General features: G+C 37.3%; 5 protein-coding genes across 13 annotated transcripts in view; 2 read left to right on the top strand and 3 right to left on the bottom strand.

Annotated features, from left to right (window-relative positions):
• The first annotated feature begins 567 nt into the window (after nucleotides 1–567).
• LOC104802103 (NAC transcription factor 29-like) lies at nucleotides 568–4,335 on the top strand. 5 transcript variants are annotated; one of them, XM_010525545.1, is made up of 6 exons: nucleotides 568–840; nucleotides 937–1,205; nucleotides 2,245–2,379; nucleotides 2,469–3,019; nucleotides 3,137–3,677; nucleotides 3,766–4,335. In XM_010525545.1, exons 1-4 carry the CDS (start codon nucleotides 681–683, stop codon nucleotides 2,865–2,867), a joined length of 963 nt encoding a protein of 320 aa, XP_010523847.1. In that variant the 5' UTR covers nucleotides 568–680; the 3' UTR covers nucleotides 2,868–3,019; nucleotides 3,137–3,677; nucleotides 3,766–4,335. The 5 variants fall into 5 exon arrangements, with proteins under 5 accessions (XP_010523847.1, XP_010523848.1, XP_010523849.1 ...); XM_010525546.1 differs by having other exon boundaries at nucleotides 2,469–3,028; XM_010525547.1 differs by having other exon boundaries at nucleotides 2,469–3,028; nucleotides 3,134–3,677.
• Nucleotides 1,860–9,006, bottom strand: LOC104802104 (B3 domain-containing transcription factor NGA1-like). Of its 2 annotated transcripts, none has more exons than XM_010525551.1 (2): nucleotides 7,268–9,006; nucleotides 1,860–2,198 (listed from the first exon to the last, which is right to left on the bottom strand). In XM_010525551.1, the coding sequence occupies exon 1, from the start codon at nucleotides 8,265–8,267 to the stop codon at nucleotides 7,275–7,277; it is 993 nt and encodes a 330-aa protein (XP_010523853.1). In that variant the 5' UTR covers nucleotides 8,268–9,006; the 3' UTR covers nucleotides 1,860–2,198; nucleotides 7,268–7,274. The 2 variants fall into 2 exon arrangements, with proteins under 2 accessions (XP_010523853.1, XP_010523854.1); XM_010525552.2 differs by lacking the exon at nucleotides 1,860–2,198 and having other exon boundaries at nucleotides 6,929–8,662; nucleotides 8,756–9,004.
• Nucleotides 9,007–15,003: 5,997 nt separating this feature from the next.
• On the bottom strand, nucleotides 15,004–17,697 carry LOC104802101 (soluble inorganic pyrophosphatase 3). 2 transcript variants are annotated; one of them, XM_010525544.2, is made up of 9 exons: nucleotides 17,523–17,697; nucleotides 16,490–16,613; nucleotides 16,343–16,371; nucleotides 16,186–16,251; nucleotides 15,996–16,103; nucleotides 15,852–15,917; nucleotides 15,583–15,703; nucleotides 15,382–15,463; nucleotides 15,004–15,294 (listed from the first exon to the last, which is right to left on the bottom strand). In XM_010525544.2, exons 2-9 carry the CDS (start codon nucleotides 16,611–16,613, stop codon nucleotides 15,252–15,254), a joined length of 639 nt encoding a protein of 212 aa, XP_010523846.1. In that variant the 5' UTR covers nucleotides 17,523–17,697; the 3' UTR covers nucleotides 15,004–15,251. The 2 variants fall into 2 exon arrangements, with proteins under 2 accessions (XP_010523846.1, XP_010523845.1); XM_010525543.1 differs by lacking the exon at nucleotides 17,523–17,697 and adding an exon at nucleotides 17,007–17,099.
• Nucleotides 17,698–18,614: 917 nt separating this feature from the next.
• LOC104802100 (serine/threonine-protein kinase ATG1a) lies at nucleotides 18,615–22,850 on the top strand. 3 transcript variants are annotated; one of them, XM_010525542.2, is made up of 14 exons: nucleotides 18,615–18,790; nucleotides 18,947–19,271; nucleotides 19,544–19,661; nucleotides 19,858–19,916; nucleotides 20,082–20,146; nucleotides 20,531–20,624; nucleotides 20,706–20,786; nucleotides 20,877–20,988; nucleotides 21,091–21,145; nucleotides 21,260–21,513; nucleotides 21,607–21,893; nucleotides 21,982–22,273; nucleotides 22,365–22,435; nucleotides 22,527–22,715. In XM_010525542.2, the coding sequence occupies exons 2-14, from the start codon at nucleotides 19,041–19,043 to the stop codon at nucleotides 22,713–22,715; spliced, it is 1,908 nt and encodes a 635-aa protein (XP_010523844.1). In that variant the 5' UTR covers nucleotides 18,615–18,790; nucleotides 18,947–19,040. The 3 variants fall into 3 exon arrangements, with proteins under 3 accessions (XP_010523844.1, XP_010523843.1, XP_010523842.1); XM_010525541.2 differs by having other exon boundaries at nucleotides 18,939–19,271; XM_010525540.2 differs by lacking the exon at nucleotides 18,615–18,790 and having other exon boundaries at nucleotides 18,900–19,271; nucleotides 22,527–22,850.
• Nucleotides 22,851–22,902: 52 nt separating this feature from the next.
• Nucleotides 22,903–24,145, bottom strand: part of LOC104803067 (protein CCA1) — a 5,132-nt gene continuing 3,889 nt past the window's right edge. The window contains exons 9-10 of the mRNA XM_019201210.1: nucleotides 23,563–24,140; nucleotides 22,903–23,482 (exon numbers count right to left, since the gene is read on the bottom strand). Of these exons, the coding sequence (XP_019056755.1) occupies nucleotides 23,054–23,482; nucleotides 23,563–24,140 (1,007 nt within the window). The 3' untranslated portion in view covers nucleotides 22,903–23,053. The remainder of the gene's footprint in view (nucleotides 23,483–23,562; nucleotides 24,141–24,145) is intronic.

Here is a 24,145-nt window from a genome sequence, read left to right as displayed (position 1 = left end):
CTTTGTATTTCTTTCGTGAGATTCAGATTGTTTTACCTGCCAGAAATCCGATCTTTAGCCACGCACTATGCAAGTTAAACTTTTCTACCCAGCCTTCTAACGGGGCAACTATGAAAGTAAAAGAAGATTCTGGATGAACGAATCTTCGAGATCCACTAGCTCTGCACAAACCCCACATGTCTAATGGACATATTCACCCAAAAGCTCAAAGACTTGTCCTCTTGGGGGTAACTTACCCATTAAGCACCCCAACCCAATTATATACATATGTCTGCGTTTCGTAGTTATGGTTATGGATGTTATCTATACAAAATTATATTCATAGATGGTTTGACTTTGACCGAACAGTGATAAATTGGTCTACACTTCCACATACGCTTAGATTCGGTCATACGAATATACAGAGGACATACGAGTAGATCATCAATCAGTTATAAGTCGACGTCGTCAATGGACTTTTGCGAAAACATGTGTACGGAAAAGTTGTTGTGGGACCCTTTAATTTAAATTAAAAAAATGTTAAATAATTTATAGGTAGCGTGTCTACTAAGAACATTGAAAGGGAAGAGCACCAAAAGAAGCCGATGGGAAGTCTTCTCTCTCAGTCTCCTCTTTAAAGCCATTTGTCTTCTTTACTCTCTCACTCCTTCATCGCATCTCCTCCATTGTTGCTTTGAACGATGGTTCTCAAATGGAAGATGAAGGGCTTCGGATTCCGACCAACAGACCAAGAACTCATCGAAGATTACCTCAACTACAAGAACCTCGGCGACGATACCCCTGTTCATGAAGCTATTAACGAAATCAACATCTACAGGTTCGATCCCTGGGATTTGCGCGGTCAGTACCCTCTTTTTACTTTCCTGACTTCGTAATCTCATTGCAAAAACCCTCCCAAATTTCGGGTGGTTGATCTTGATTTTACCCAAATTTCAGGGCAATCGAAGATCCAGTCCGAAGATGATCAAATCTGGCACTTTTTCTCTCCGAGGAACACCAAATACTCGAAGAGCAAAAGGTCTAACAGGAAGACGGAGAATGGGTATTGGAAGGTGACTGGACGAGATCGCAGCATCAAAGGGACGAGCAAAAAGGTGATCGGTACGAAGAAGACGCTGGTTTTCTACAGAGGTCGTGTTCCCAGTGGCATCAAGACTGATTGGGTTATGCACGAGTACCATAGCTCTGCTCTTACTCCCGACAAGGTACCCAAAAGATGTTTCCTCTTTTCTCTGATGCCATTGCTGTTTTATTTGGTCCCCGAGTGGATGGATCCTTCGAGTTGATGATTTGCTTCAAGTTGGGGGTAACATGAAAACTCTTGGCTGATAGTGATAAAAGGCTATACCTTTGTTGTGTATTGTGTTTATATTCACGAAAACTGGTGATTTCCCTGATTACATTGATCTTGGCTCTAACTCTAACTTGGATATGAAAAATCAGTTTTGGCGGTAGTGATGTGGTGTTTGTTGAAACAAATCTGTCCGAGGCTTCTATGCTGTGAGTCTGTGACTGGAATGAATCCGCCAAGGATTGATGTTACAGTCTATTGAATTGTGTAGGGGAAATCTTCTGACCACAAGAGACATTACAAAGAAAGAGAGGGATATGGGTTTACACTGATCCCAATCCCAGTTCACTCTGTACATAAATCCATCGATATCTCCTCCCATTCTTCCTCTTCCATAATTCTCTATATACTCACTTTCCTACTTTATTACAATATATAAGTGTGTGTGTATATGTGTATATATATATGCAGAATCCAGCTATTGTACGTAATCTAAGATATAAAGTAAGAAAGATGCATAGTAAACATAAAAAGCATTGATCTTGATTCAAGAGAGGGTGCAAGAAAATTAACTTAAAGCTTTTTAAATTATATCAATGAAAAGATGCGTGTGAATTCATATTGTACGCAATTACATTCCGAAGCTTTCATATCCTAGTTGCTATGTACACGATTTGTGCCAAAGCTTTCGACTTCAAGCTTTGGAACCACAATAGAATCAAACAAAGACCAGCTTCTACTGAGTTGTAAACTGAATCAAATCATTCCAAATTCCTCTTCCCACAACCTTTCTTAGAGTGTTATTTCTTGAAAATATCATAAAAATTGAATCTTTATGATGCATTCTGGTGTCATATACCACCTCCGATCTCTCTCTCTATATACGTATATAATTGATCATATCTATCTACGATTCATATATGTATATTGTGATTTTCACCGATGCAATGTAGGGAATCTATGTTCTTTGTAAGGTGATACATAAGTCGAAAAGTGAGATTTCTGTTTCATCTGGTGGTGGAGCTGAGCCTAGTCATCCTCTACCTTGTGTTTCTGAGGATCATGTGACAACAGAACAGACATTTGAGGTTAAAACAGTAGATGGGTTGTCTAATTCTTTGGCTGTTCCTACACGGTTCATGCTAACTTTTGCTGTGTTATGATTTTCTCTTTTCAGACCATTGGCCAAGCAGAGGAAACTCCTAATTCTGTATGCAACACCGGTGGATTTGACACTGATTTGGGTCTAATGTGGGACGAGCTCGATGAAGAAAGCCCTATGCTTGACTCAATATTGCTGAATGACTTCAGCTTTATCGATAATATTCCTCTTCTGTCTGAATTTTGCTCTCCTTTGGAAGACTTAGAGGTTGAAACCCAATCCATGCCTCAGTTTGCAAATTCAGTGTCGGCTAACCATTCCTCTGAAACTGTCCATAGTCAAATGCAGTCTGACTTGATCACATGGTCCTGTCCTGATCATAGCAGTAACATAGATAGTGAAACAGTCTCCTTATGGATGAACCAATGCTCTCCTGGAGCCTCTGCTGGAGAGCGTTCCTTCAACACAAAGTAGACCACTGAATCCGACCTATAGGAGATATCATTACTCGATGCTGTGATGATATATATTACGGAGCGTATATTATTGCAACTCTGAGTAATGATATTTGCTATAGTCGGGTCGATCAAAGTTGAAAGGTTTTGCCTGATTGACGTCTTGCTCAGGTCATCATCGTATGTCATAACACATCATGTCTTGTTCTAGTAGAGTTGTTTTTTTTTGTTCCATGTATCCATTCATACAAGGCTAACTTGTCTGGCTTCTTTTACTTGCTCTAGCAGAATATTGAAGAAGTTCGGGGCTTGGCTGATGACGATTCAGCAAAATCTTTCAACTCTATCAATTTAATCGCATCAACAACTCTGAAGGAGAAATTTCTCCACTTCGAAATCGAGGGCAGGAGAAATTTATCAATTTCTACAAGGAAAGTTACTACTCCGTAAAAATTATCTCAGCATCAAGCATGGAAGAATCTTCCAACGCAGCTACGTCTTTGTAATCTCTCAATCAACATTTCCCATCGATGAACCCCTGAAGCAGAAATTCAGGCATCAAGAAACTGAGGTCAGAAGATTTCGGAAAATGTTCGGGAATCTTCAACTTCAAGATCTACATTTACACTCAAGATTTCTCCCGAAAAAAGGAACTGTACACCAGATGGGTGTACACTTCAAACATCAACTTATGGACACTGTCCAGACGATACAATCTTTCATGTCGAGGTTGGCAAATCGCATCAGTACCTTGGAAAGAGATGCTTCTCCATTTCCAAGGTATCTTTTTGCCGCACCAGACAAAGAAGGATGAGTTCAGAAGATTTCAGTAAGTGTAAAGGATCAATTTGAAGCTCCTTGTTTGTGAATCTGGAGAAAAGGCACTCACTTATTCTTTACCCTTTTTCTCCTTGCAGAGTTTCTGAAACCTTGAGCAGAAGGCGAAGCTGAAACCTTTCCGAGCTCTACTCGAAAAATTTATCCAATTCTACTCGAAACCACACCCAGACCAGACATCCTTAATAAAATTGTATCTTGGAAACTTCATCTGCAACCACATTCTCCTACATTGAAGCACAAGGAGACATTTCATGTTGGCTGATAATTCAGAAAGCTTGCCCGGATGTCCTCACCAGCTCCTGTACTGGAATTAGGGTTCATCAGGTAAAGTCTGAAAGAAAAAAAACACAGCACATGAGAAGTGATCTTCTTTGCTCGTATGTGTTTTGCAGATAAAAATGGATACTCATGCTTGCTTGGAAGTATCAGTATTCCGTATTCCAATTAGTACGAAACATCAAACTTGTTCTTTCTTTTTCATATTTGCTTGTCTGAAACAAGCGTGTTCTTATGTAACCCTGGAGTGTATTAGACATTTGTAATAGACGTAAGAAGTGTGTTAACTGATCTTTGAGTTTGTCCTCTCTCTCTCTGTTGGTTCTTGGTTTCGACTTTAACTCGGAATCTTTGCATGGTGATGGAAGCCATTAACGGTCGGTATTTGATTACGCTTATATTCGTTATGTCATCTCTTGTGTCGACATTTGATCGATGCGTGATCGTGTGTATTTAATTGTAGGGCTAATCGCATATAAATAACTGAATTTTTATAAAATTTTCAAATAAATCTCTGAATTACAAAACTTCCAAATCAATATCTAAATTTTTTAAAATTTCAATATAAATATCTAAACTTTTAAAAATCTTTCAAATACATCGATTTTTGTTGACGGCGTTAATCGACGTCGGATTCCGTTATAAATTAAACAGCGTTAATGGAATTTGGTTGTATTTGGAAGTTTTTTAAAAGTTTGGGTATTTATATAAAAGTTTTGAAAATTTCAGATATTTATTTGAGAGTTTTATAGTTCATGTATTTATTTGGAAATTTTGTAAAAATTCAGTTATTTATATGCGATTATCTTTTATATACGTAAATAAAATTTGAAGGTACCTTAAAGTTAGTAAGTCGGATCGTTTTTTCATTAAATGTGTATATATATATCGTTGTTCGTGTATCTTCATCTATCCATAACGCAAATTATTAAAGATGATTAAATTAATACGTCGAGTTAATTTTGGGTTTCCGCGTAATTGCTGGGAATCTACGGGGGCAATTTCGTCATTTGATGTCATCGACATCTACTAGAAGCAAGCGATTGCCCAACTTCGGCCGGCGTTCGCGTAACGCAGGTCGGCGTTTGAGACAACAACGCAATCGCTATAACAACATAGGTTTTATTTTCGCTTCAAGTCTTTCCAAACCATTTCGTAAATGGCTTCAAACGCTCGACGAACCCTAACAAGACCAACAGAAGCATATATATTTCCGCAATACCGTCTCTTATATATATATATGTATGTATGTATGGTTGTAGCCTTGTAGCACATTATATATATATATATATATATGTGTGTGTGTGTGTATATATCACATGCTGGTATCATGCGTATCTTAGCAACCTATTAATTTAATGGAGTAGGCATACAGCTTTTGTTTATTTCGTTAGTCTCGATGGTTTTCTCTTCGCTTTGTAACCTAAATCTGTCGGCTAAATCACTTTATTTATTAATTGTTACATTTTAAACAAAAATGAATCACCAAAACATTTATCATTTGTTGTCAAGACACAAATTGCACATCCAAGTGTTTCGGATGTTACAGTCTGATTCAAACATTACATAGTGCTACTATATGTAAAAAAATATATATACTAACAAGGGGAAGAAATTAAAAAACTAGGAAATTAAATTAACTTATAAATAAGGTTCATAAAAGAATAACCGCTATGTATATACCATATGCCTTTGTATCATTTGGTCTGATCAAAATTCTGAATCTTATCATATTTCATATACTGTATCGATATATATATATATATATATAGCTAATTAGAATGCAGCAACGTCATATTCGTGTATCTTTGATGTTTATAATGTGGACTAACGAATCGATAACAATTTGAGCTTCCTTTTAATCCTGCATTTATATATATATAATGAACTGCAAGAGCTTCTAAGAGTGTACGAAGCCAGCAAGTAAAACTTCCCAACAAAATGTTTGTACTTTAAAACTCGTTAGGGAGAACTTAATTTGGACAGACAAACAATATACATAATTACATATATTCAGCTATATATAGTGAATATAGATTTGTATGTAACCGTGGCTATATATATTAATTAATGGTCTCAATAGCATGTTGGGTGAACTCAATGCGACATATATATACACAATATGTCACTAGATCAGCACAATGTTTTGTCCATTGAATTCATTAAGTTTAAAACTCTATATATGGGTGTTTATCTCCACACTACAACACACACATATATATATATAAAATAAAACGTAATATGCATGCATGGTTCTATATATTCATGTCATAATAGGAAAGAAAATGCTTAGACAATGAATGAAGAGTGATGCAGACAAGAAGGACGGGAGAAAACAAAAGGGTTCATCACCACAAATCCACATAAAGAAAAAAATAAATTGTTATAACAATTAATGCTTCAGCAAATGTGAAAACAGATCATATATACCTTTTAAAGCTATCTTTCTTCATTTATTTATTTATTTATTTTTTTAAATAATAATATAATATGAATCTGATGCACATCTCCTGCAATGTCTGCATAACTAACGAGCAGCAGCAACAGCCGTAACAGTAAATAACCAAACAAAGAAACCATGAAACAAGAGAGATAAACAATAATGACACAGACGACATTTTCACAGTTCACTTTCTATTTTTTGTCCAAGGCAAACCCATCTCTCTCTGCAAATCTTCTGACCACAAGAGACATTACAAAGAAAGAGAGGGATATGGGTTTACACTGATCCCAATCCCAGTTCACTCTGTACATAAATCCATCGATATCTCCTCCCATTCTTCCTCTTCCATAATTCTCTATATACTCACTTTCCTACTTTATTACAATATATAAGTGTGTGTGTATATGTGTATATATATATGCAGAATCCAGCTATTGTACGTAATCTAAGATATAAAGTAAGAAAGATGCATAGTAAACATAAAAAGCATTGATCTTGATTCAAGAGAGGGTGCAAGAAAATTAACTTAAAGCTTTTTAAATTATATCAATGAAAAGATGCGTGTGAATTCATATTGTACGCAATTACATTCCGAAGCTTTCATATCCTAGTTGCTATGTACACGATTTGTGCCAAAGCTTTCGACTTCAAGCTTTGGAACCACAATAGAATCAAACAAAGACCAGCTTCTACTGAGTTGTAAACTGAATCAAATCATTCCAAATTCCTCTTCCCACAACCTTTCTTAGAGTGTTATTTCTTGAAAATATCATAAAAATTGAATCTTTATGATGCATTCTGGTGTCATATACCACCTCCGATCTCTCTCTCTATATACGTATATAATTGATCATATCTATCTACGATTCATATATGTATATTGTGATTTTCACCGATGCAAATGGATAAAGACTTTCCTTTTTTGGAGAAGCGATGATCATCAGCTGCTTCCACCATCGAAGACTTCCCGCTGCTCGCGAGCCTCGGCTGAAGCGACGATGAAGTGGCAGTACCCACTGCGCCACGTGGCATATTCCCACCGGAAGACAAAGATTCTTCCTGATCCGTACAACTGTTCGTACTCCCGCAGTCCATGTCCACTCCGAACAGCCTCAGCCTCTTCCCCGCCGCCGCAACAACCGGCTGAGCTCTTCTGTGCACCACCGGCACCGATTCGATTACGATTGCCTCCTCCGCCACAGCCACCGGATTCCTCTCCAGTGACCTGACGTAGTATCCCCCCATGGAATTGCCATACCCATAGCCCAAATCTCGCGGAAATTGATAATGATGACGATGCTGATACGAAAGATTGTAACTTTCGCGGTTGAAGCTCTGGAAATTCCCGTAGTTTCTGGGAATGGTGACGACGGGCTGAGGAAAAGCGTAAAACCTAGGGAACATGGTTCCAGCGAAGTGTGCGATGGATGTAGGGTCGGGGACCTTTGGTCGTCTCCCCCAATCGATGAACAAACTGTTCCTGCCGATTTCTCCGACACCTCGTTGGAATGAGACGATGTCTCCGGCGTCGAGCTTTTTGTCCTTGACGAAGCGGCTCCATCCCTTTGTCATGACGTAGCTCTGGCTGCTGTTCCAGTAGGAGTACCTGAACCGCCATGATTTTCCTGTCCGATCCTCGAAGTTGAGAAGCAATCCTTTTTCGTTGGAGGACGAGTCCAAGGGGAAGTATCTCTCCGCGTACTGCTTCGGGATTACGAGGCGGTTCAATTTCCCGACATCGCTTGGCGTCACGACCTTATCGAACATGTGTTCCTTCTCAATGTTACTTGATGATCCTCCTGGTTGCACGCCCTTTGCTTCTTCTTCTTCGTGTATTTTCGCCGCCGAAAGGTTCATCATGTTCTCGGGCAAGTTAATTTCAGATCCCTTTGTGCCTCTGCTGCTACTGGTGATGCACTATAATTCGCCCTTTTGCATGAAACTCACGGCGACCCACTTTCGGATTCTGATATCTTTCCCACTTTCAGAAGTCTTCTGCTAGAATCAGATGAACAAAACCAGGTGTTGAACTCAGAAATGTTTCTCTAAAGAACCGGAAATGAAAGATCTGGCGGATCCGATGCGCCTGCTGCTGCTGTATCTGTGATTGGTGTTGCTTTTCTTCATCAATCTTTATGGTCGCCGTGGAAATTGCACGGAGAAAAGAAGTCGCCTTGCCGGAGAAAACACCAGGAGGCCTCCACTCTTTACTCTCTCTCTCCCCCTTTGAAATGAGCAATAGAAACCCTAATTTCCTGAAGAAGAAAACCGGAGGAGGAGGAGGCGAAAGGGTTAGTCTGCTTTGCCGCTGTGATTGACCTAATATGGATATGGAGGGTGGGTTTTACCTAACTTAACTGATAAAATGCTCCTCCTCCCTCGAAGCTTAAAGGCTCCAGTGTTGTATGGAGAGATGCATGTATAGTTATGAAGATATTCTGAAGAAATTAAAAGGAAGAAGGCGATAAAAAGGCGAAAGCTCCCCTCATAAGATTGATGGAGATATGGGTGAGGAGAGTAATACTCATCCACTGGGCCCCATGAATCATCTGGTTCTGTTCATGTGAGCTTCTTGTCCTTTTTCCACCATCCTCGTTTCTTTTTCTTCTTATACATATATGTTCACATACATGTATGTGTCCGTGTGTATATATCGATCTCTGTGTGTGTGTGTGTGTTTACCCTTGTCGAAATGACGTGAATCAAACCTCTTGATACCATAGTATTAATTAGTAATGCCCATTATCGGTCGAACCAATAACAAAAATTATTGAATTTCACGGTTATACAGGAATCCAATGACCTCCCATGAATTCGATCGTTCCATTCCATTCCCGATCAAACCGGTCAAACATATTCGAAAAAGAAATGGTTGGTTAGGGAGAAAAAAGAGACGGTGTCGTGAGGTAGGGGAGGAGGGGGTGTTTTTGGTCCTCTCGTTACAAATTAAAAATCAAGAGTATCTAAAATAAAATAAAATAATTTCAAGACTTTTGAAATAACGAGCCATGACTAATAAATGCTAATTATTGAGGGGTTGCAATTCGCTTTCGTTAGGACTAAGGTGACATGTTGTTTCAGTTTTGGTATTTACTGTTGACTTTTTGTTTGCCCCCATTATTCTCATCTAATGTGCTTCACTTTATTGCACACTAACCCTGTTTTTATAAAGTATATGTTATAAAATATGAGTGTATATACACACCAAATGTTACATATATACGTATAGATGATATATATAAGATACATCATCGATCCACTTGTACGAGATTCCCCCGTTATAGATATTCACGATTTTTTTTTTTACCATATATTGTCGTTTTGTAATCCCATTTCATTTTTTAATTCATATTTTCAGTGGTCACCCAAAAAAAAAATTGTTTGGCACGTTTATGTCTCAAGTGTCAAGTATAAACCTAACTATGTTAATTACCAAGATAGGTAGTTAGAACCTAACAAAGAGATGGTTATGATCATTCATTTTCGTACTATATATACATAAATATAGATATATAAGGTTTTATGTACATATTAATTTTAAGATTATTAGGGTGATCTTGACGTGGACAGGTTTGAAAAAAAATATGTTATTCTTTGAAATTATCAAACCAAAAGAGGGGCCAAATTTCACGAATGATATGATGGTGCATATTTTTTTGAATTTCAATGACGAATTTATATATATATATATATATATATACAGTGGCGGATCCAGAAATTTTTTAAAGTGGGAACAATAGTTATAAATTTTATATAAAATACAAAAAAATTAAAAATAATAAAAATATATCGTTATAAAAATATTCATATGTTCTATAACTGAATTTTATAGTCCTTCGCGTTTTAATATATTTATAATAACTTTATTTTTAACCATCTAAAAATATATCATTTTTCGGTTAAATAAATTAGACAATCATTCAAAAACTGATAACTAATTTGATTGCACAAAATTATCTTCGCAAAGTTTATCGTTAAAAACATCTATCAACAGTTACGGTGACAACGAATAAAATTAAAATTATATCAATAGATATGAAAGATATTTTTTTGTTTCTACCGTAACACGAATAAGATCTTCAAAATTAGTCAAATTAGAAAATTTATATTCTTCTATCAAATTATCGATGCAGATAAATATATGTAATAATAAATTTATGAGTATAATCAAAATATAAAAACTAATAAATAAACAAAAAATAAGAATTAATTAAAATAAAAATCATAACATTTATATACTTTTAATTTTATTGTTAACAAAATTGGTTGTTTTTTGTGATTGAATATTAGATTTGTATATATTGTTTAGAAAAAAATTTGAATAATTAAAAAAATAGATAAAAAAATCAAGAATAAAACAAAACTAGATTTGTTTGATCCAAAGAAATAATTTTTAAAAAACAAACAGAACAAAGGGGGCCATATTACGTTTATATAGGGGGCATTTTACATTTTTTATTAAAATTTTATAAAATTTATAACTAAATCAATTTTTTTTACCTAAATTAGTGGGGGCATGGGACCCCACTCCTATGTACGTAGATCCGCCCATGTATATATATATATATATATATATATATATCCTGTGCTTGTGGTAAGAAATTATTTTATGTTTTCATCACCTCCTAAGTGTATCGAATCGAATCATTAGTAACATACATATTTATAGTAATTTTCAATTGTTTTTATGTGGATAGCATATTATTATGAATTATAAAATATAATATTCTAAGATTATATAAATGCTAGATTTATGTAAACTTTCCCGAACATTGTAAATCCCATTCAGCGCGATGAACGTTAGAGTTTGCGCATTGCGGAGGAATAAAGAGGGGCTTAAATCAATCAATGTATACAGAAAACGGAACGATGAATATAAACACTAATCAAAGATAATAAATAGATAAATAAATAAATAAATAAAAATAGCACAGTATTTTCCCTTGTGGACCGACCAAAGTATCTTAGAGTTTAGGGCTCAAGACATAATTTTTTTTATGAAAAAAAAAAAGAAAAGAAAAGTCGATACGAATATCCAGCGCATTTGTACTGACATCGAGCAAATATATGTGTTGCTCTAGAACATGACACGTTGCACTTTAACCTCACAATTAATTAAAACCGTGTTTTTTATTTGTTGTAAATAACCGTGTTGTTTCTTCCCATCTATGTTTTAATTATTTTATTTTTGTTTTTATTATTTTGACGTGGTCCTGATAGAGACCAAGCAAAAGCATCTCTCTCTTTCCCCAATGGGCTAATCAAAGCATGATTAAGATAGATAAATTAAGTCTTAATACAGAGCTTTAAGTCAGAGATTAATTAACTAAATAAAACGATTAAAAAAAAAATACAAGCAGTAGGTGAAGGAACATTGATCAACGTGGTCCTAAATCTCATCTCCCCCATCACATAATTGGTTGGTCATGGAACCTCCATATGCGATGCGCTGTTTTCTTCTGCTTGATAAACTAATTAACAACCTCGCATATTTTATTAATTAATTATAGTTTTTCGGCCTATTCTCTTCATTACCGAAATTAACTAATTAATTAATTCGATAACGTATCGTATGGATTCCGGGCGTATCATAATATCCGGATTCAAGTTGGGATGTACATAAATCGGTACGTCCACCGTTACCGTCGACTTGGAATTAAATTATCTCAGCAAACTATATGACCACTCAAACCAAAAGATTTCTACATTCTGCAAAATATATATATATATATATAAAAGGCTAAGCGATTATTATTTTTTAATATTTGTATATAAAGATGAAGAAACTACGAGGAAATATTGTGTTGGCCTTTTCAAAGCTATAAAAGCAAGTCCTATTTCTCTAATAGCCAAGGGACCGCTCTATTTCCATTCTCTCTCTCTCTTAATTATTTCATTTATATTTACTTTTTTTTTGTGTTCCTAAGATTGTCAAATCACAGATTCCGTTCGAGAGGGAAACAGCATGTGAATTTGATTCTTAATTTTTCAAAGATGCGGGCTTGGAGAATAACGCAAGAAGAGCCATATCGGAGACTATTTATATGCATGATTTAATTGACTTTGATAAGCATCTTAATGTTAATCGACCGACGTGACTGCATGGACCTTCGATCACATCAAGTGAAAAAGTTGCCATCTTTGAAACCCGGATATGTATTAATTAGTATAACATGTTTTATGTTATCTGCTTTTACAGGAACCGGTCATTTAATTATACTTGTAATTTGAGTTTGTTTAATATGCTTTTGGAATTTAATTATATATATACATATATATATAAATAAACAAAACATGAAAGATGGGAAAGTGGGAGAGTGGGGATATATATATATATGTATGTATGTATAATGTGAGGGGAGGAGTAGGTAACAGAGAGATGGAGAGGAAAGAGGCTTAGACTAAGGACCACAAAATGCAAACTTAAATAAAATAAGCAGAAGAACAGGTCTTTTAGTTTTCATAGTTGGCTCTTCACTCTTTCTTCTTGGGTTTGTCCTAATTAAACCCTCTCCTTCATCTAGAATCTTTGAGTCCCCAATTGAAATTACATAAATACAACATATATTTTCGGATATTATGGACTTCATCCATATTTCTCGGCATCTAAAACCATATTAGAAATGTTTCATCCTGTACTTGTGATAAAAAAAAAGTCGAATATTTTATGTGAAGTAAGTAATAAGCATTACAGTCCCGAGTGACATTTTGGATCTCTACTCTATATATATATATATATTGTTGTCGCTTGGTTGTTTAGATGAAAAATAGTACGGCTCAAATTATTCCAAAGGGTTATTAATGTCGTCCTATATACAACATTCATTCTATATCGAAAGAACATAGTATGACTTTTAAAAAAAATGTTATATTCAGAGAATAATCGCCATGCATGCAGAAATAGGACACAGTTATTAGGGTTTCTCGTTTCTCTTTATATATATATATATATATATATATGTATATGATTTTGTAAAATTGAATTTGGACCGACTCGATCTGGTGGGGGCAGCCGTGTTAATTAAATTGAGCATTATATGTGCATGTATCGCGACAGTATTGTACACACTACACAGTGGGGAAAATAATATAAATATTTTAATTAAAAAGTTTATTACATGTGGGGGAAAAGATAAGTCGCCATCAAATGGTAGTGGTAAAATAGAAGGCGGTCCATTTTAATATTACGTGTATATATATATAATATAAGATGGAGAATATATCGGTGCGATAATGGCAACAACATGCCCCTCCAACTGTCATTTACCCCATGGTCTATGACCCTCTCTCTCTCTCTAGCCAACCCTCTACATCGTCTTTATTTTTTTCCTTAGATTTTATTATATGTATGTGTGTGCTAATATCTAATAATGTCACATTAATGTTAATACTTAATATATTATAAAATTTAAAATTAAAATAAAGTAAAACCAATACAATCCGAAGATATATTGATGGAAGCCGATACTGTAGTCTTTCGCATATTCTATTCAGCCGACATCGTCTTTGTAATTTTTTTTTATAGAAGTTTAACATTCTCTTCGAATCAAATCAATACAACTTGTAAAATAACCTTTCTTCGCTTCTTGTGCTTAGCATTTACATATTTTTATAAATAGAGAGAGATATTTCACGTTCATTACATCATGTATTTTAATATGGAGAGAACCGTCCAAAGTTGTGCATGCCACGCATTTTATACGAGAATATACATGCATGTATACACATGCTACCACCGAGCCTAATTAATTAGAAATTTAAAGGGTAACAATAAATGCACAATGTGCATATATAACGATATAATACAAATTGTATAAGGTGGGGTCCTTTTGTAAGGAAAAGGGGGACACAAGGATCATCCAGGTAGATCAGGGGGGCGATCGAGTGGAGTCTTTGTAGGAAAAATTCCATACGTCTTATTTAAATATTTGTTGTAATGAAAAGAGCATATCATATAATGCATCATATAAATTATATGTATAGACAATAAATACATATGTATAGAGAGGGAATTTGGCAGTCTTTCTATATGGCGCCTCTGCTGCAAAAAGTCAGCTGCCTCTCTAGCCCCTATATACACATTCATTCACTGCTCCCCCAATTAACCCCACTCCCAGCACATACATACATACATACATACATACATACATACATACATATATATATAGATATATAACGCGTAAATAATAGAAAAGTTGCACTATTTAGGAAAAAGAAGGTATTGTTGGATGAGCATGAGAGAAAAATAATTGTTTTGAGCAAATAATTTTTTATGAAAATGATTTTTCACATTTTAAAATAAGAATTCGACAGAAAAAATAGAATACATAAAATGAATAAAAATCAGAAATATCGAATCTTAGAATAAATGATGGAAGGGCTGAAGAAATTATTGAGGCTTGAAAGATGGGGGAAGAGTGGTCCCAATGAGGCCCAATGAAAATAAAGACAGAATCCATCAACGTATATGCCTCTTCCCTTCTGTCGCTTTCCCCCTTTTTCTCACCCCAAATCACACACGTGTGTGTATATAATTACATGTATATATATATACCACAGTATCGTGTAGATTTGGTGGGGGAAAAAAAGCCCAATCTTGATGGGCCTATGGATCCATCCAAGCCCACAAAGTGGCCCAATTGATCAATCAACTTAAAAGTTGCCCAAAACATCAATGGTTACATATCAATCGCATAGTTCAAGATTACAAAGAAGCAATTTAACAAAAAAAGGTTAATACCCATTAGTATAGATGACCATAATGATATTCGATATATAAAAAAAGGAAATTCGAAGCAGAGCAAGCGAATGTAAACATCTGTGAGTGGCAAAACGGTAATTTGTTCACCTCCTCAAGGTGTGCAGAATGTATTCGGCGTAGAGGTCCCTGCATGCATGCACACACGCACGCAGAGAAGTTAATTCGTATTTTCTTCATATTTAATCTCATTAACACGTTTCCATGGAAACTTACATGGAGTATTGGATGGCTTCTACAGCTGTCTCCGATGGCAGGAAGTCGTTCACTGCCACCTTCTTGTTCTCGTTCTTCTTGTCTGAGCAATCAATCACGTTAAAGCAAATCAATCCAATGCAAAACACACACTCTCTCTCTCTCTCTATATATATATACATATATACACAAACACACAAATGGGTTAAAACGAGAGAATACAATCTTCGAAGAAGCGGCGGATTTCAGAGAGGCGGTGAGGAGCAAGTTGTTTGATGTCGGTGAAATGTTTGTACTCTGGATCGTCAGCACATACCGCGATGATCTTGTCATCTTTCTCTCCCTGCAGGAAAATTAATAGACAAAATCACGTGAAGACAAAGCTCGGTTAATCTTTGGTTTCAGAGCTATACCCTGTTCTTATCTCCCTATTTCCATGGATAGTGGTGAATTTCAGACATTGAGAATGGAAAAAGTTGCAGAAGAAGAACCTGGTCGATCATAGGCATCAGTCCAATGGCTCTGGCTCGGAGGAAACACCCTGGAAGCACCGGTTCCTACATTCAAGAATCTGATGAGGTTAATTCTCTGGATCATGAGAGAGGGCAATTGACATATATAGATAAATACACAACCTGCATTAGGACAAGAACATCGAGAGGATCATTGTCTTCGCACAAAGTACGAGGGATAAATCCATAGTTGTGAGGGTAGACCACCGAAGAGTACAAGACCCTGTCGACCTGAGAATCATTCATCCATCTATATGATCAGAGAAAATGATACATCAAAATTTTTATTGGCGTTTTGGGTTTGTGTATATACCTTGATAAGGCCGGTCTTCTTGTCAAGTTCATATTTCACTTTGCTTCCCTTTGTAATCTCAACCACCTGAAGCATGAACAATGCGTATCAGAGAGGTGAATTACTTTGCACCGAGAGGAAAATGGAAAAAGTTTCTCGGGTTTGAAGAAAGACTCACCACATTGACGATCAAAGGTGCTTCAGGTCCTGAAAATTTACAACATTTTTTTTTCAGAAAACGTAGTCTTACGCAATTCTAGGACAGAAACAAGGAAGGAAACAACGTTAACAATTGTGAGTTTGATCTTATTGGAAGATCGGTTACCGAGCTCAAGGTCGTGCCATGGATGTGCGGCTACAGATCTCCTGGACAGAGATGAGAGGATCCTCTCGTTGAGCTTCGGAACTGGGCGAGGAGATTGAGCATCTTGTCCTGTTTCTTCGCTCATCTGTTATAAAAAAGTATGAGCAAGAATGACAGAGAGGAAGAAGCAGACAATTATGCCAGGAAACATAACCCCATCCGCATAAATTAGATATACGATTGATAATATCAACGGAAATGCAGAAACAGAGGGTTCATCAATGGCAATCTAGGGAACCAACAGCATGTGCAGTTGATCCAATGCGAATATTGCTGTTAAGAATTAGACAGAACGGATGGGTGGGAGACAGAAACAAACCCATAAAGAATTGCATTTGGAGAAATTATAGATCTTTCGACAAAACCCAGAAGAAACAACATCGAGAAACATCGACCTTAGAGAACTAACAAACCCATAAAAGAACATCACTTTCGAATTTGAACTCAAACCAATAACAATGGAAGAAGACTCCTGTACCTTGGACCTTCTCAAGAGACCAAAAAAATGAAAGTTGCGATTGCGAATGAAGACCTTGAAAGTGAATGAAAAAGACAATTCGACGTGTATATATATATGTACAAGAGATCAACAGAGTTTAAAAATAGCACAGGATTTGGTCAAATCGCTTTGAGTCAGACAAGCCTCGTGTCCGAAAGGGAGAAAATGTTTCTCAGCCTTTCAATTTCTTCAAAAAAAATTCGCAAAACATGCCCAAAAAATTATTACTTTATTCATCATCATCATTATTATAATTCCATTCATTGCACTAGTCCATAGTTTTGCCTAGAATCTATGGCAGCTGCCCCAACCAATCCCTCGGTTGCTCGCTCGCACGTTGTTTACTACGTGCTCGCCAATCGCTTTCACGAACACTCACTGAACTAAAAATCCTCGTCATCTCGAGATGGATGATGGATCAAACCTTGAAAATTTCACTTCAGTGGATTCACAGAAGTTTCTTTACTCACGATCAAAGGAGGTTAAATAACTTACATCTCCAAATCCCGAAACCCTTTTTCCGGATCCTGAGTTTCACGTGCATCCATGGTTGATTTCCGACTCCTTCCTCTCCTCCGCCACCGATAATCTCTGTCGCGGCCATCCACTGTCCCGAATTTTGAACTCCTCCGAACAAATTGGGCAGCATCTCCAACTATGCCCATCTCCCTGAAATGCAAATCACAGGATCGTACAAGCGACAGATCGACAACTTCCTCAAGCTTCCCATGGACCTGGTAATGGGCCTTGTGATGGGCCTGAATCCATTCATTACATAATCACGGGCCTGATATGGGCCTAGTGACGTGGCGTTCATGTGAAACATGTGGAAATTCATTGGGCCCCACAAACTCCGCCAGGTCAAAGATTACGTCTTCGATACAAGTTCTCTTCAAATCTTTTTTTCCCCTTCAAGTAAAAATCAGAGTTGATTCTGTTTTTTTTTTTTTGTTAAAATGATTCTGTTTTTTTTTTATATAAATTATCTTCTATTTTTTTAATTATCTTATATTCTTTTTTTTTAACCGCATCGATCTTAATCATAAGCGGCGAATTTTACGGGATTTAATTTCCTTTTTTTAATTCAGGATACATGATATAATGTATACATATCTGTATATGTACAAATCTTTGTTACATTTTTTCTGTATATAATTAAAATATGCATATGAATAGGTGAAGAGAATATATCTGTGAGGCTAGAAATATCTTATTCAACGTTAAAACAACGTGTTCTGCTAATGTACGGTTGAAAAATGAATTGATTTGGTTCCATGAATCTATATACAAATGCCGAAACTCGTGATGAACATGTTTAAGACAGATTGTTGCTAGATTTAGACGCATCTCGTCCTGAGCTACGTTTTTTTACAGCTTCATCAAAATAGCTACACGTGGCATTAAACCAAAGAGACGACCTTTATTCATAAAATTAATTAAAAAAATTACATTACACGATGGAAACTAAAAATTAATTATACAAAATATTAATTTTATCACAAGAAGAATTGTTGTTCAATTAAACTGCGACCCGATTCGATTGGTGAGAAGAAAAAGCGACCATATCTCTTCGTATTTTTTTTCCCTTGTGGAATTCAATTTCACGAAAGATGAAATCACGACGTCAATTAAAAGGTTTCTTCTCGGCATTGAGGAAACTGTTGCCCATAAGCTAAACCTCTCTCTCTCTAAATCCAAAAGAAAAGAAATAGAAGAAGAAGAAGAAGAAGAAGACGAAGAGAAACCATAAGAGAGAAAAAAAGGTTCGTCCTTTGCTGATATATATATATATATATATATATATATATATATATATTATATTCACTACATCGTATCCTCGCGTTAACAATAAATGGTTGTTTAAAATCCGGTGAGAAGGAAAAAAAACAAAATCTGATTTTTTTTTTATAGCCAAACAGTTCGTCGTCATCGGTGGGAGTAGAAGAAGCAAGCAATGGAGCTCAGAACAAGTAGGAATCCGAATTCGGAAGTGTAGAGTTCGGGTCAACCCAGATGGACGAGGCACGACTTGTGGGCGACTACGTGCTCGGCCCGAGAATCGGGTCGGGTTCGTTCGCGGTGGTGTGGCGAGCGAGTCACCGGTCGTCGGGTTCGGAGGTCGCCGTCAAGGAGATTGACAAGAAACTTCTCAGCCCCAAGGTCAGAGATAATCTGCTCAAGGAGATTTCGATCCTCAGCACCATCGATCATCCCAATATCATTCGATTCCACGAGGCCATCGAGGTTGCTTAATTCTCCAATTTTTTTTCCTTCTGGGTTTTTGTTGCTCTACGAAAAGTACGATCAGAATTCTGGATTTGTGTTACGGTTTTACTTGGAATCTTCTTGGAACTAAGTTCGATTTACGATATCGTTTTCCGGGTCAGTGATATTTTCCCAGAATAACAAGTTTCAATATTCGATTGAACTCTGCGTTTTTTTCGTCTGGGTTGCTGATGATTCGATGCTAATGGGAATTTGGATTTTGTTCCCCATATTTTTCGCATGAATCGTAGACCAGCGATAGGATATATCTCGTCTTGGAGTACTGTGGCGGAGGTGATCTTGCTGGGTATATTTATCGCCATGGAAAAGTCTCAGAACATGTTGCTAGGCATTTTATGAGGCAACTGGGTAAGTATCTGATCTTGTTCATTCGTTTTAATGGCAGAGAGAATCTGGTGGTTTCTTAATAAGTTGTTTTTCATGGCTGTAAGAGTAGAAGAATGTACTACTTGGTGTCATGTCTCAGAATGTCAAGAAAGTTTTGTCCTTTTAATTGCTGAACCTGAGAACCAGTTAAAGAGGTTCTGTGAATTGTGTTGTACAGCTGCAGGGTTGCAAGTACTTCAAGAGAAGCATCTTATTCACCGCGATTTAAAGCCTCAGGTACTTCGCTACTTGCCCGTTGATTTTCTGCTTGAGCGCTGTGGTTCAGAATTTTCGGTTAATCTGTTATTTTTTGAGATTTGAATTAAGATACCTCGGAAAGCTGCATCCGTAAGTTGGCATATGGTAGAGTTTATCCTGGTTCTTTCTTTTGTGAAATTGCAGAATCTACTTCTATCTACGAATGAAGTAACTCCGTTGCTAAAGATAGGTGATTTTGGGTTTGCAAGGTAACTTGTGTGTCTCATATCTCCGTAATTATTGCTTCATTAAAGGTCATGGTTTTGTGAAAGCTTGTGCTAAGCTATCAACTGTACCCTTTTGAACTACCGTTTTATCTATTGTCTGATACTACATAGGACATGTGTCTAATGTTTTTCTGTTAAGATCGTAAGGAAAAAGCAATGTTGATCAATTTTAGGAGATGTTTTTTTAGTGTGTGGTTCGTTGTAGATCGGTGAAACTTTTTTTAGTCTGTACAGGTGTGGTCTGTGCATATAGTTCTAGGTTCTGAAGTTTATGAACTAATACGGTATTAGTAGAGCATGGATCAACTTTGATAGATTCACTTTCTTCATGCCCAATAATTTTCTGTAATAATCTTTCGATGGCAGATCTTTGACACCTCAAAACCTAGCCGACACTTTTTGTGGTTCTCCATTGTACATGGCTCCAGAAATCATTCAGAATCAAAAGTACGATGCAAAGGTGAAGGAACTACATCAATTTATGGAGAAGTTCATCTTTCTTTGTCTTACTGTTTTCTTTCTAATGATAATGGTATCATAGGCTGACTTATGGAGTGCTGGTGCGATTTTGTATCAACTGGTGACCGGAAAACCACCTTTTGATGGCAATAATCACATTCAGGTTTGTGTCACTGGACAAATGATTTGCTTTTATGCATTAATCTGAAGAAGAACCTTCAAAGGTGTTAGTGGTTGTCCTTTTTATTTACAGCTTTTCCAGAACATTGTGAGAGGCAGTGACCTGCAATTCCCTGAAGATCCTCTGCAGGAAATACATCTAGATTGCATTGATCTCTGCAGAAGTCTTCTACGCCGCAATCCAAGTATATATTTTTTTGAATCTGCATTGATTCTGTATTCGTCTCCTTGTTTATATGTATGGTATTGGTCAATGAAAGTAAGTTTATGTGATGTTCTGACTGCAGTTGAGCGGTTGACATTCAGGGAGTTCTTTAATCACAAGTTTCTTCAGATGCCGAGGTAATGCCTTGAACTCCATTTTTCTGTGCCTGAAGCTTCTGATTTAACCAGTCAGAACCTTTGTCATACTCAATTCTTTCTTCTGGGGTTAAACTGGCGCACGAAATGCTGTAGACCATCGTTGCTGGATGTTGAGCAGTCACAGTCATATCCAACTCCACGAGCAGAATTAAGAGGGCATTCTGATTTATCTACCTCTGGTGAAAAGTCATTACTGCATTCACAACAACCAGGCAGCACATCCCGTATTAAAAAGAGTGTCAATGAGCAGAAGGGGGAAACATATAAAAATGATGGTGGAAGTTCATCTAGTACTTCAAGTCGTCACTTGTTCATCGAGGGACAATGTTCATCAAATCAACCTCCAGGTTTGTTGTTTGTATTCTTGTTCGGCCATCATGCTTCAGTTACCTCTCATAAGCTCAACCTCGGAATCACTTACCATGTTGTCATCTGTGCAGTTGTTGACTCGCTGGAGCTTATAGAGAGAGAGTATGTTCTTGTAAATCGTCCTTCTGTGTCAATGGAAGCTTCCTCCGAGTGTCTTGACACATCACAGCAAGAGACTGGGCTTCTTCCTAGTTCTAGTCTCGCAGAAAATCCATCGTCTAACATGTCAGGTCCACAACCAACGACGAGAACATATCTGGTAACGGAAGTGCAAAGATCAACTATGGTTCATCCCCCAACTAGACTCAAACTCTTACATCAGTATGCACAAACACTGACAGAATTAGCCCGTGAGATGGTAAATTAACTTCCTGGGCTTTCACTGAATTATCTCGTTTGGACATTTTCATCGATAAATTAAAGTATCCTATACGGTGGTGCAACAGTATAATGGAGGGCAGGTTAGGGAATCTTTTGCTGTCGACCTCGTTGTTCTGGCTATCTGGACAAAGGCTTTGGATATATGTGATTCTTGGATGATATCCGCTGGTGAGGATCTTCCACCCGAAACCAGTTCAAGAAGTGAACACAGGGCGAATCAAGGTCCAAGCACAGTCCCCGAGACTTCAGGTCTAGATTTCAGTTCACCATCATCTGCTAAAACCCGGGTGGCTGAAGAGTTTGTTATAGCATATAACCAGGCCGAGAATTCATCAACTCAGCTAAAAGAAACAAGTGGTAAACACTTGGCCAAGTTTTCAGATTAGCGCTTACCCTGTTCTGAGTTATGCACTCTTCTTGCTAAAGGCATTACCTCTGTTCTTTGCAGCTGCCTCTCATATGCCTGACGCCATGGAAACAATATACGAGAAAGCACTCACATATGGCAAGAATGGCGGGGTAAGCCCACAAAAAAAAGTTGTAACCTTTTCACACTTATCTATTACCCCAACCTAAAAGCCTGAAACTTTTGTGGTTTTTGGTTTTATAGGTGGAAGAATATATGAACAACAAGGCAAGTGCAGCAACACTATACAGCAAAGCAATTGTTCTACTCTCTTTTGTAGTTGAAGAAGCAGTGACTCTACCTCTAAGCCCTCCCTTCTCTTTAACACCTGACGACAAGAAGCGGATTCTCTTCTACATCTCTAACTTGCAGAATCGGCGGTCTCACTTGTAGCAAATTTGATGTTAATCTTATGCACTGTACAGAAAATTTCCCAGGCTCAGAATGCAACTCTTGGGTTTTGGATTTCTTCTTCAAGATGATTTGAAAACCATCATTCTATATTGATGACACCCAGTATTTACAGTATAGGTGAAGTATTTTATACTACAGGCAAGTGGTTTATGATCACTCGATCAGGTATGCATTGCAAATGTTAGAACGAATATCAAAGTTGTGGATAATACAAATACAAATACAAATGCATCAGACAGGCATAATAATATCAAATTGTCTAGGAATTAAAGAAAATTAAAAAAAAAAGACCATATGGTAATAAGTCTTTCAAATCTTCAAGTTGAAGCTTCACTTTCCAGGCGAATGCGTTTAGAATCTTTCTGCTCAGCCTGGTTGAGGGAGGTGGTGTCGATGATTGTGTTGTCTTTTGCTTCAACTGAACATCTTTTGTAAGGCTTGAAACCTGTTCTTCCCTTAAGCTTTGATGTCCCTAATCCGATACCTAGAAATCCTTTCTGGTCTGTGTTTTCCCTGCCGCTTCCCAAACCGTCTCCCTTCTCCTCCTCTTGATGATCACTGTCAGCGGCCCGAGCCTTGCTGTTAAGGTCGAGAGCCAGAGTCTCTCCGTTTTCTCTTTCCGTGTTTTTCTTCGTCTCCTCGTCTTTGTTTTCTGTCCGGTTTTTCTTTTTTTTGGCGTCGTGTGGGGGTGAAAAGCTTTGTGGCAATACCGCCCTTGAGAAGAGAGCTTGAAAGGCCAGTCGTCCCTGAAATAAATGAGTATGGAATTGGCGTAAGGGGTGAATAATGAATTTAATTTGAAAGTCCAGATTTGCAAAAACAGTACCTCATTGGACACCGACTTCCATGGGTCAGTTAAGTTGTTAGTACTTCTACTGCGACGAGTGTTAGACTCAGCTGCCGGTGGATTCGGGTCTGCATCAGCTTCTTTCACCTCATCATTGCCTTTCTCAAGCTTCTCAGATGCATCTGCTTCAACATCGCTACTAGAGGACGTGTTTGAGCCACACGAAGATCGGTCTACTACTTGTTTTGTGTTTTTGTCTCCATTTTGATCAGTCTCAGCTGCATGCTGCTCATTAGAGCCTGGCTTAGTTCCAGTTTCAGTCTTCCTTCTTTCGCTATCCTCCGAGTATGATGGTGAAGATACTGCTTTGGCGGGTGAAAATTGAGCCTTTGATGCCTCAAAGTTTTCTGGACCCTCTTCTCGACTCTGCAATGAAGGTTTCTGTAGAGTGTTCTCCTTTGGGTTTACCCTTGCGAGTGGAATCTGGCCATTATCATCAGATGGAGCTACATTTGTTGGAGGAGGATGGCAGGGGAAGGCAGAATGAAAAGGGCCACATAAAGGCAGCAAACCGTGAGCAGCCCACCAGGCAGTTGCAGCCGCAACAGTAGCGGCAGGGAGA

Source organism: Tarenaya hassleriana, unplaced genomic scaffold, assembly GCF_000463585.1.
Source record: "Tarenaya hassleriana unplaced genomic scaffold, ASM46358v1 Cleome8, whole genome shotgun sequence".
Taxonomy (NCBI): Eukaryota; Viridiplantae; Streptophyta; class Magnoliopsida; order Brassicales; family Cleomaceae; genus Tarenaya; species Tarenaya hassleriana.
Note: the sequence above shows the minus strand (reverse complement) of the source record. Positions and strands in the feature narration are given on the sequence as shown.

Coding starts and splice junctions, on each gene's coding strand:
- LOC104802103 (XM_010525545.1), top strand. CDS start 681: ATGGTTCTCAAATGGAAGATGAAGGGCTTCGGATTCCGACCAACAGAC. Junction 841..936: donor CGATCCCTGGGATTTGCGCG/GTCAGTACCCTC, acceptor CCCAAATTTCAG/GGCAATCGAAGATCCAGTCC. Junction 2,380..2,468: donor CAACAGAACAGACATTTGAG/GTTAAAACAGTA, acceptor TTCTCTTTTCAG/ACCATTGGCCAAGCAGAGGA.
- LOC104802101 (XM_010525544.2), bottom strand. CDS start 16,613: ATGAGCGAAGAAACAGGACAAGATGCTCAATCTCCTCGCCCAGTTCCG. Junction 15,464..15,582: donor CCGCCGCTTCTTCGAAGATT/GTATTCTCTCGT, acceptor TTGATTGCTCAG/ACAAGAAGAACGAGAACAAG. Junction 15,295..15,381: donor GAAGCCATCCAATACTCCAT/GTAAGTTTCCAT, acceptor GCATGCATGCAG/GGACCTCTACGCCGAATACA.
- LOC104802104 (XM_010525551.1), bottom strand. CDS start 8,267: ATGATGAACCTTTCGGCGGCGAAAATACACGAAGAAGAAGAAGCAAAG.
- LOC104802100 (XM_010525540.2), top strand. CDS start 19,041: ATGGACGAGGCACGACTTGTGGGCGACTACGTGCTCGGCCCGAGAATC. Junction 20,989..21,090: donor TCTTCTACGCCGCAATCCAA/GTATATATTTTT, acceptor TTCTGACTGCAG/TTGAGCGGTTGACATTCAGG. Junction 21,514..21,606: donor TTCATCAAATCAACCTCCAG/GTTTGTTGTTTG, acceptor TCATCTGTGCAG/TTGTTGACTCGCTGGAGCTT.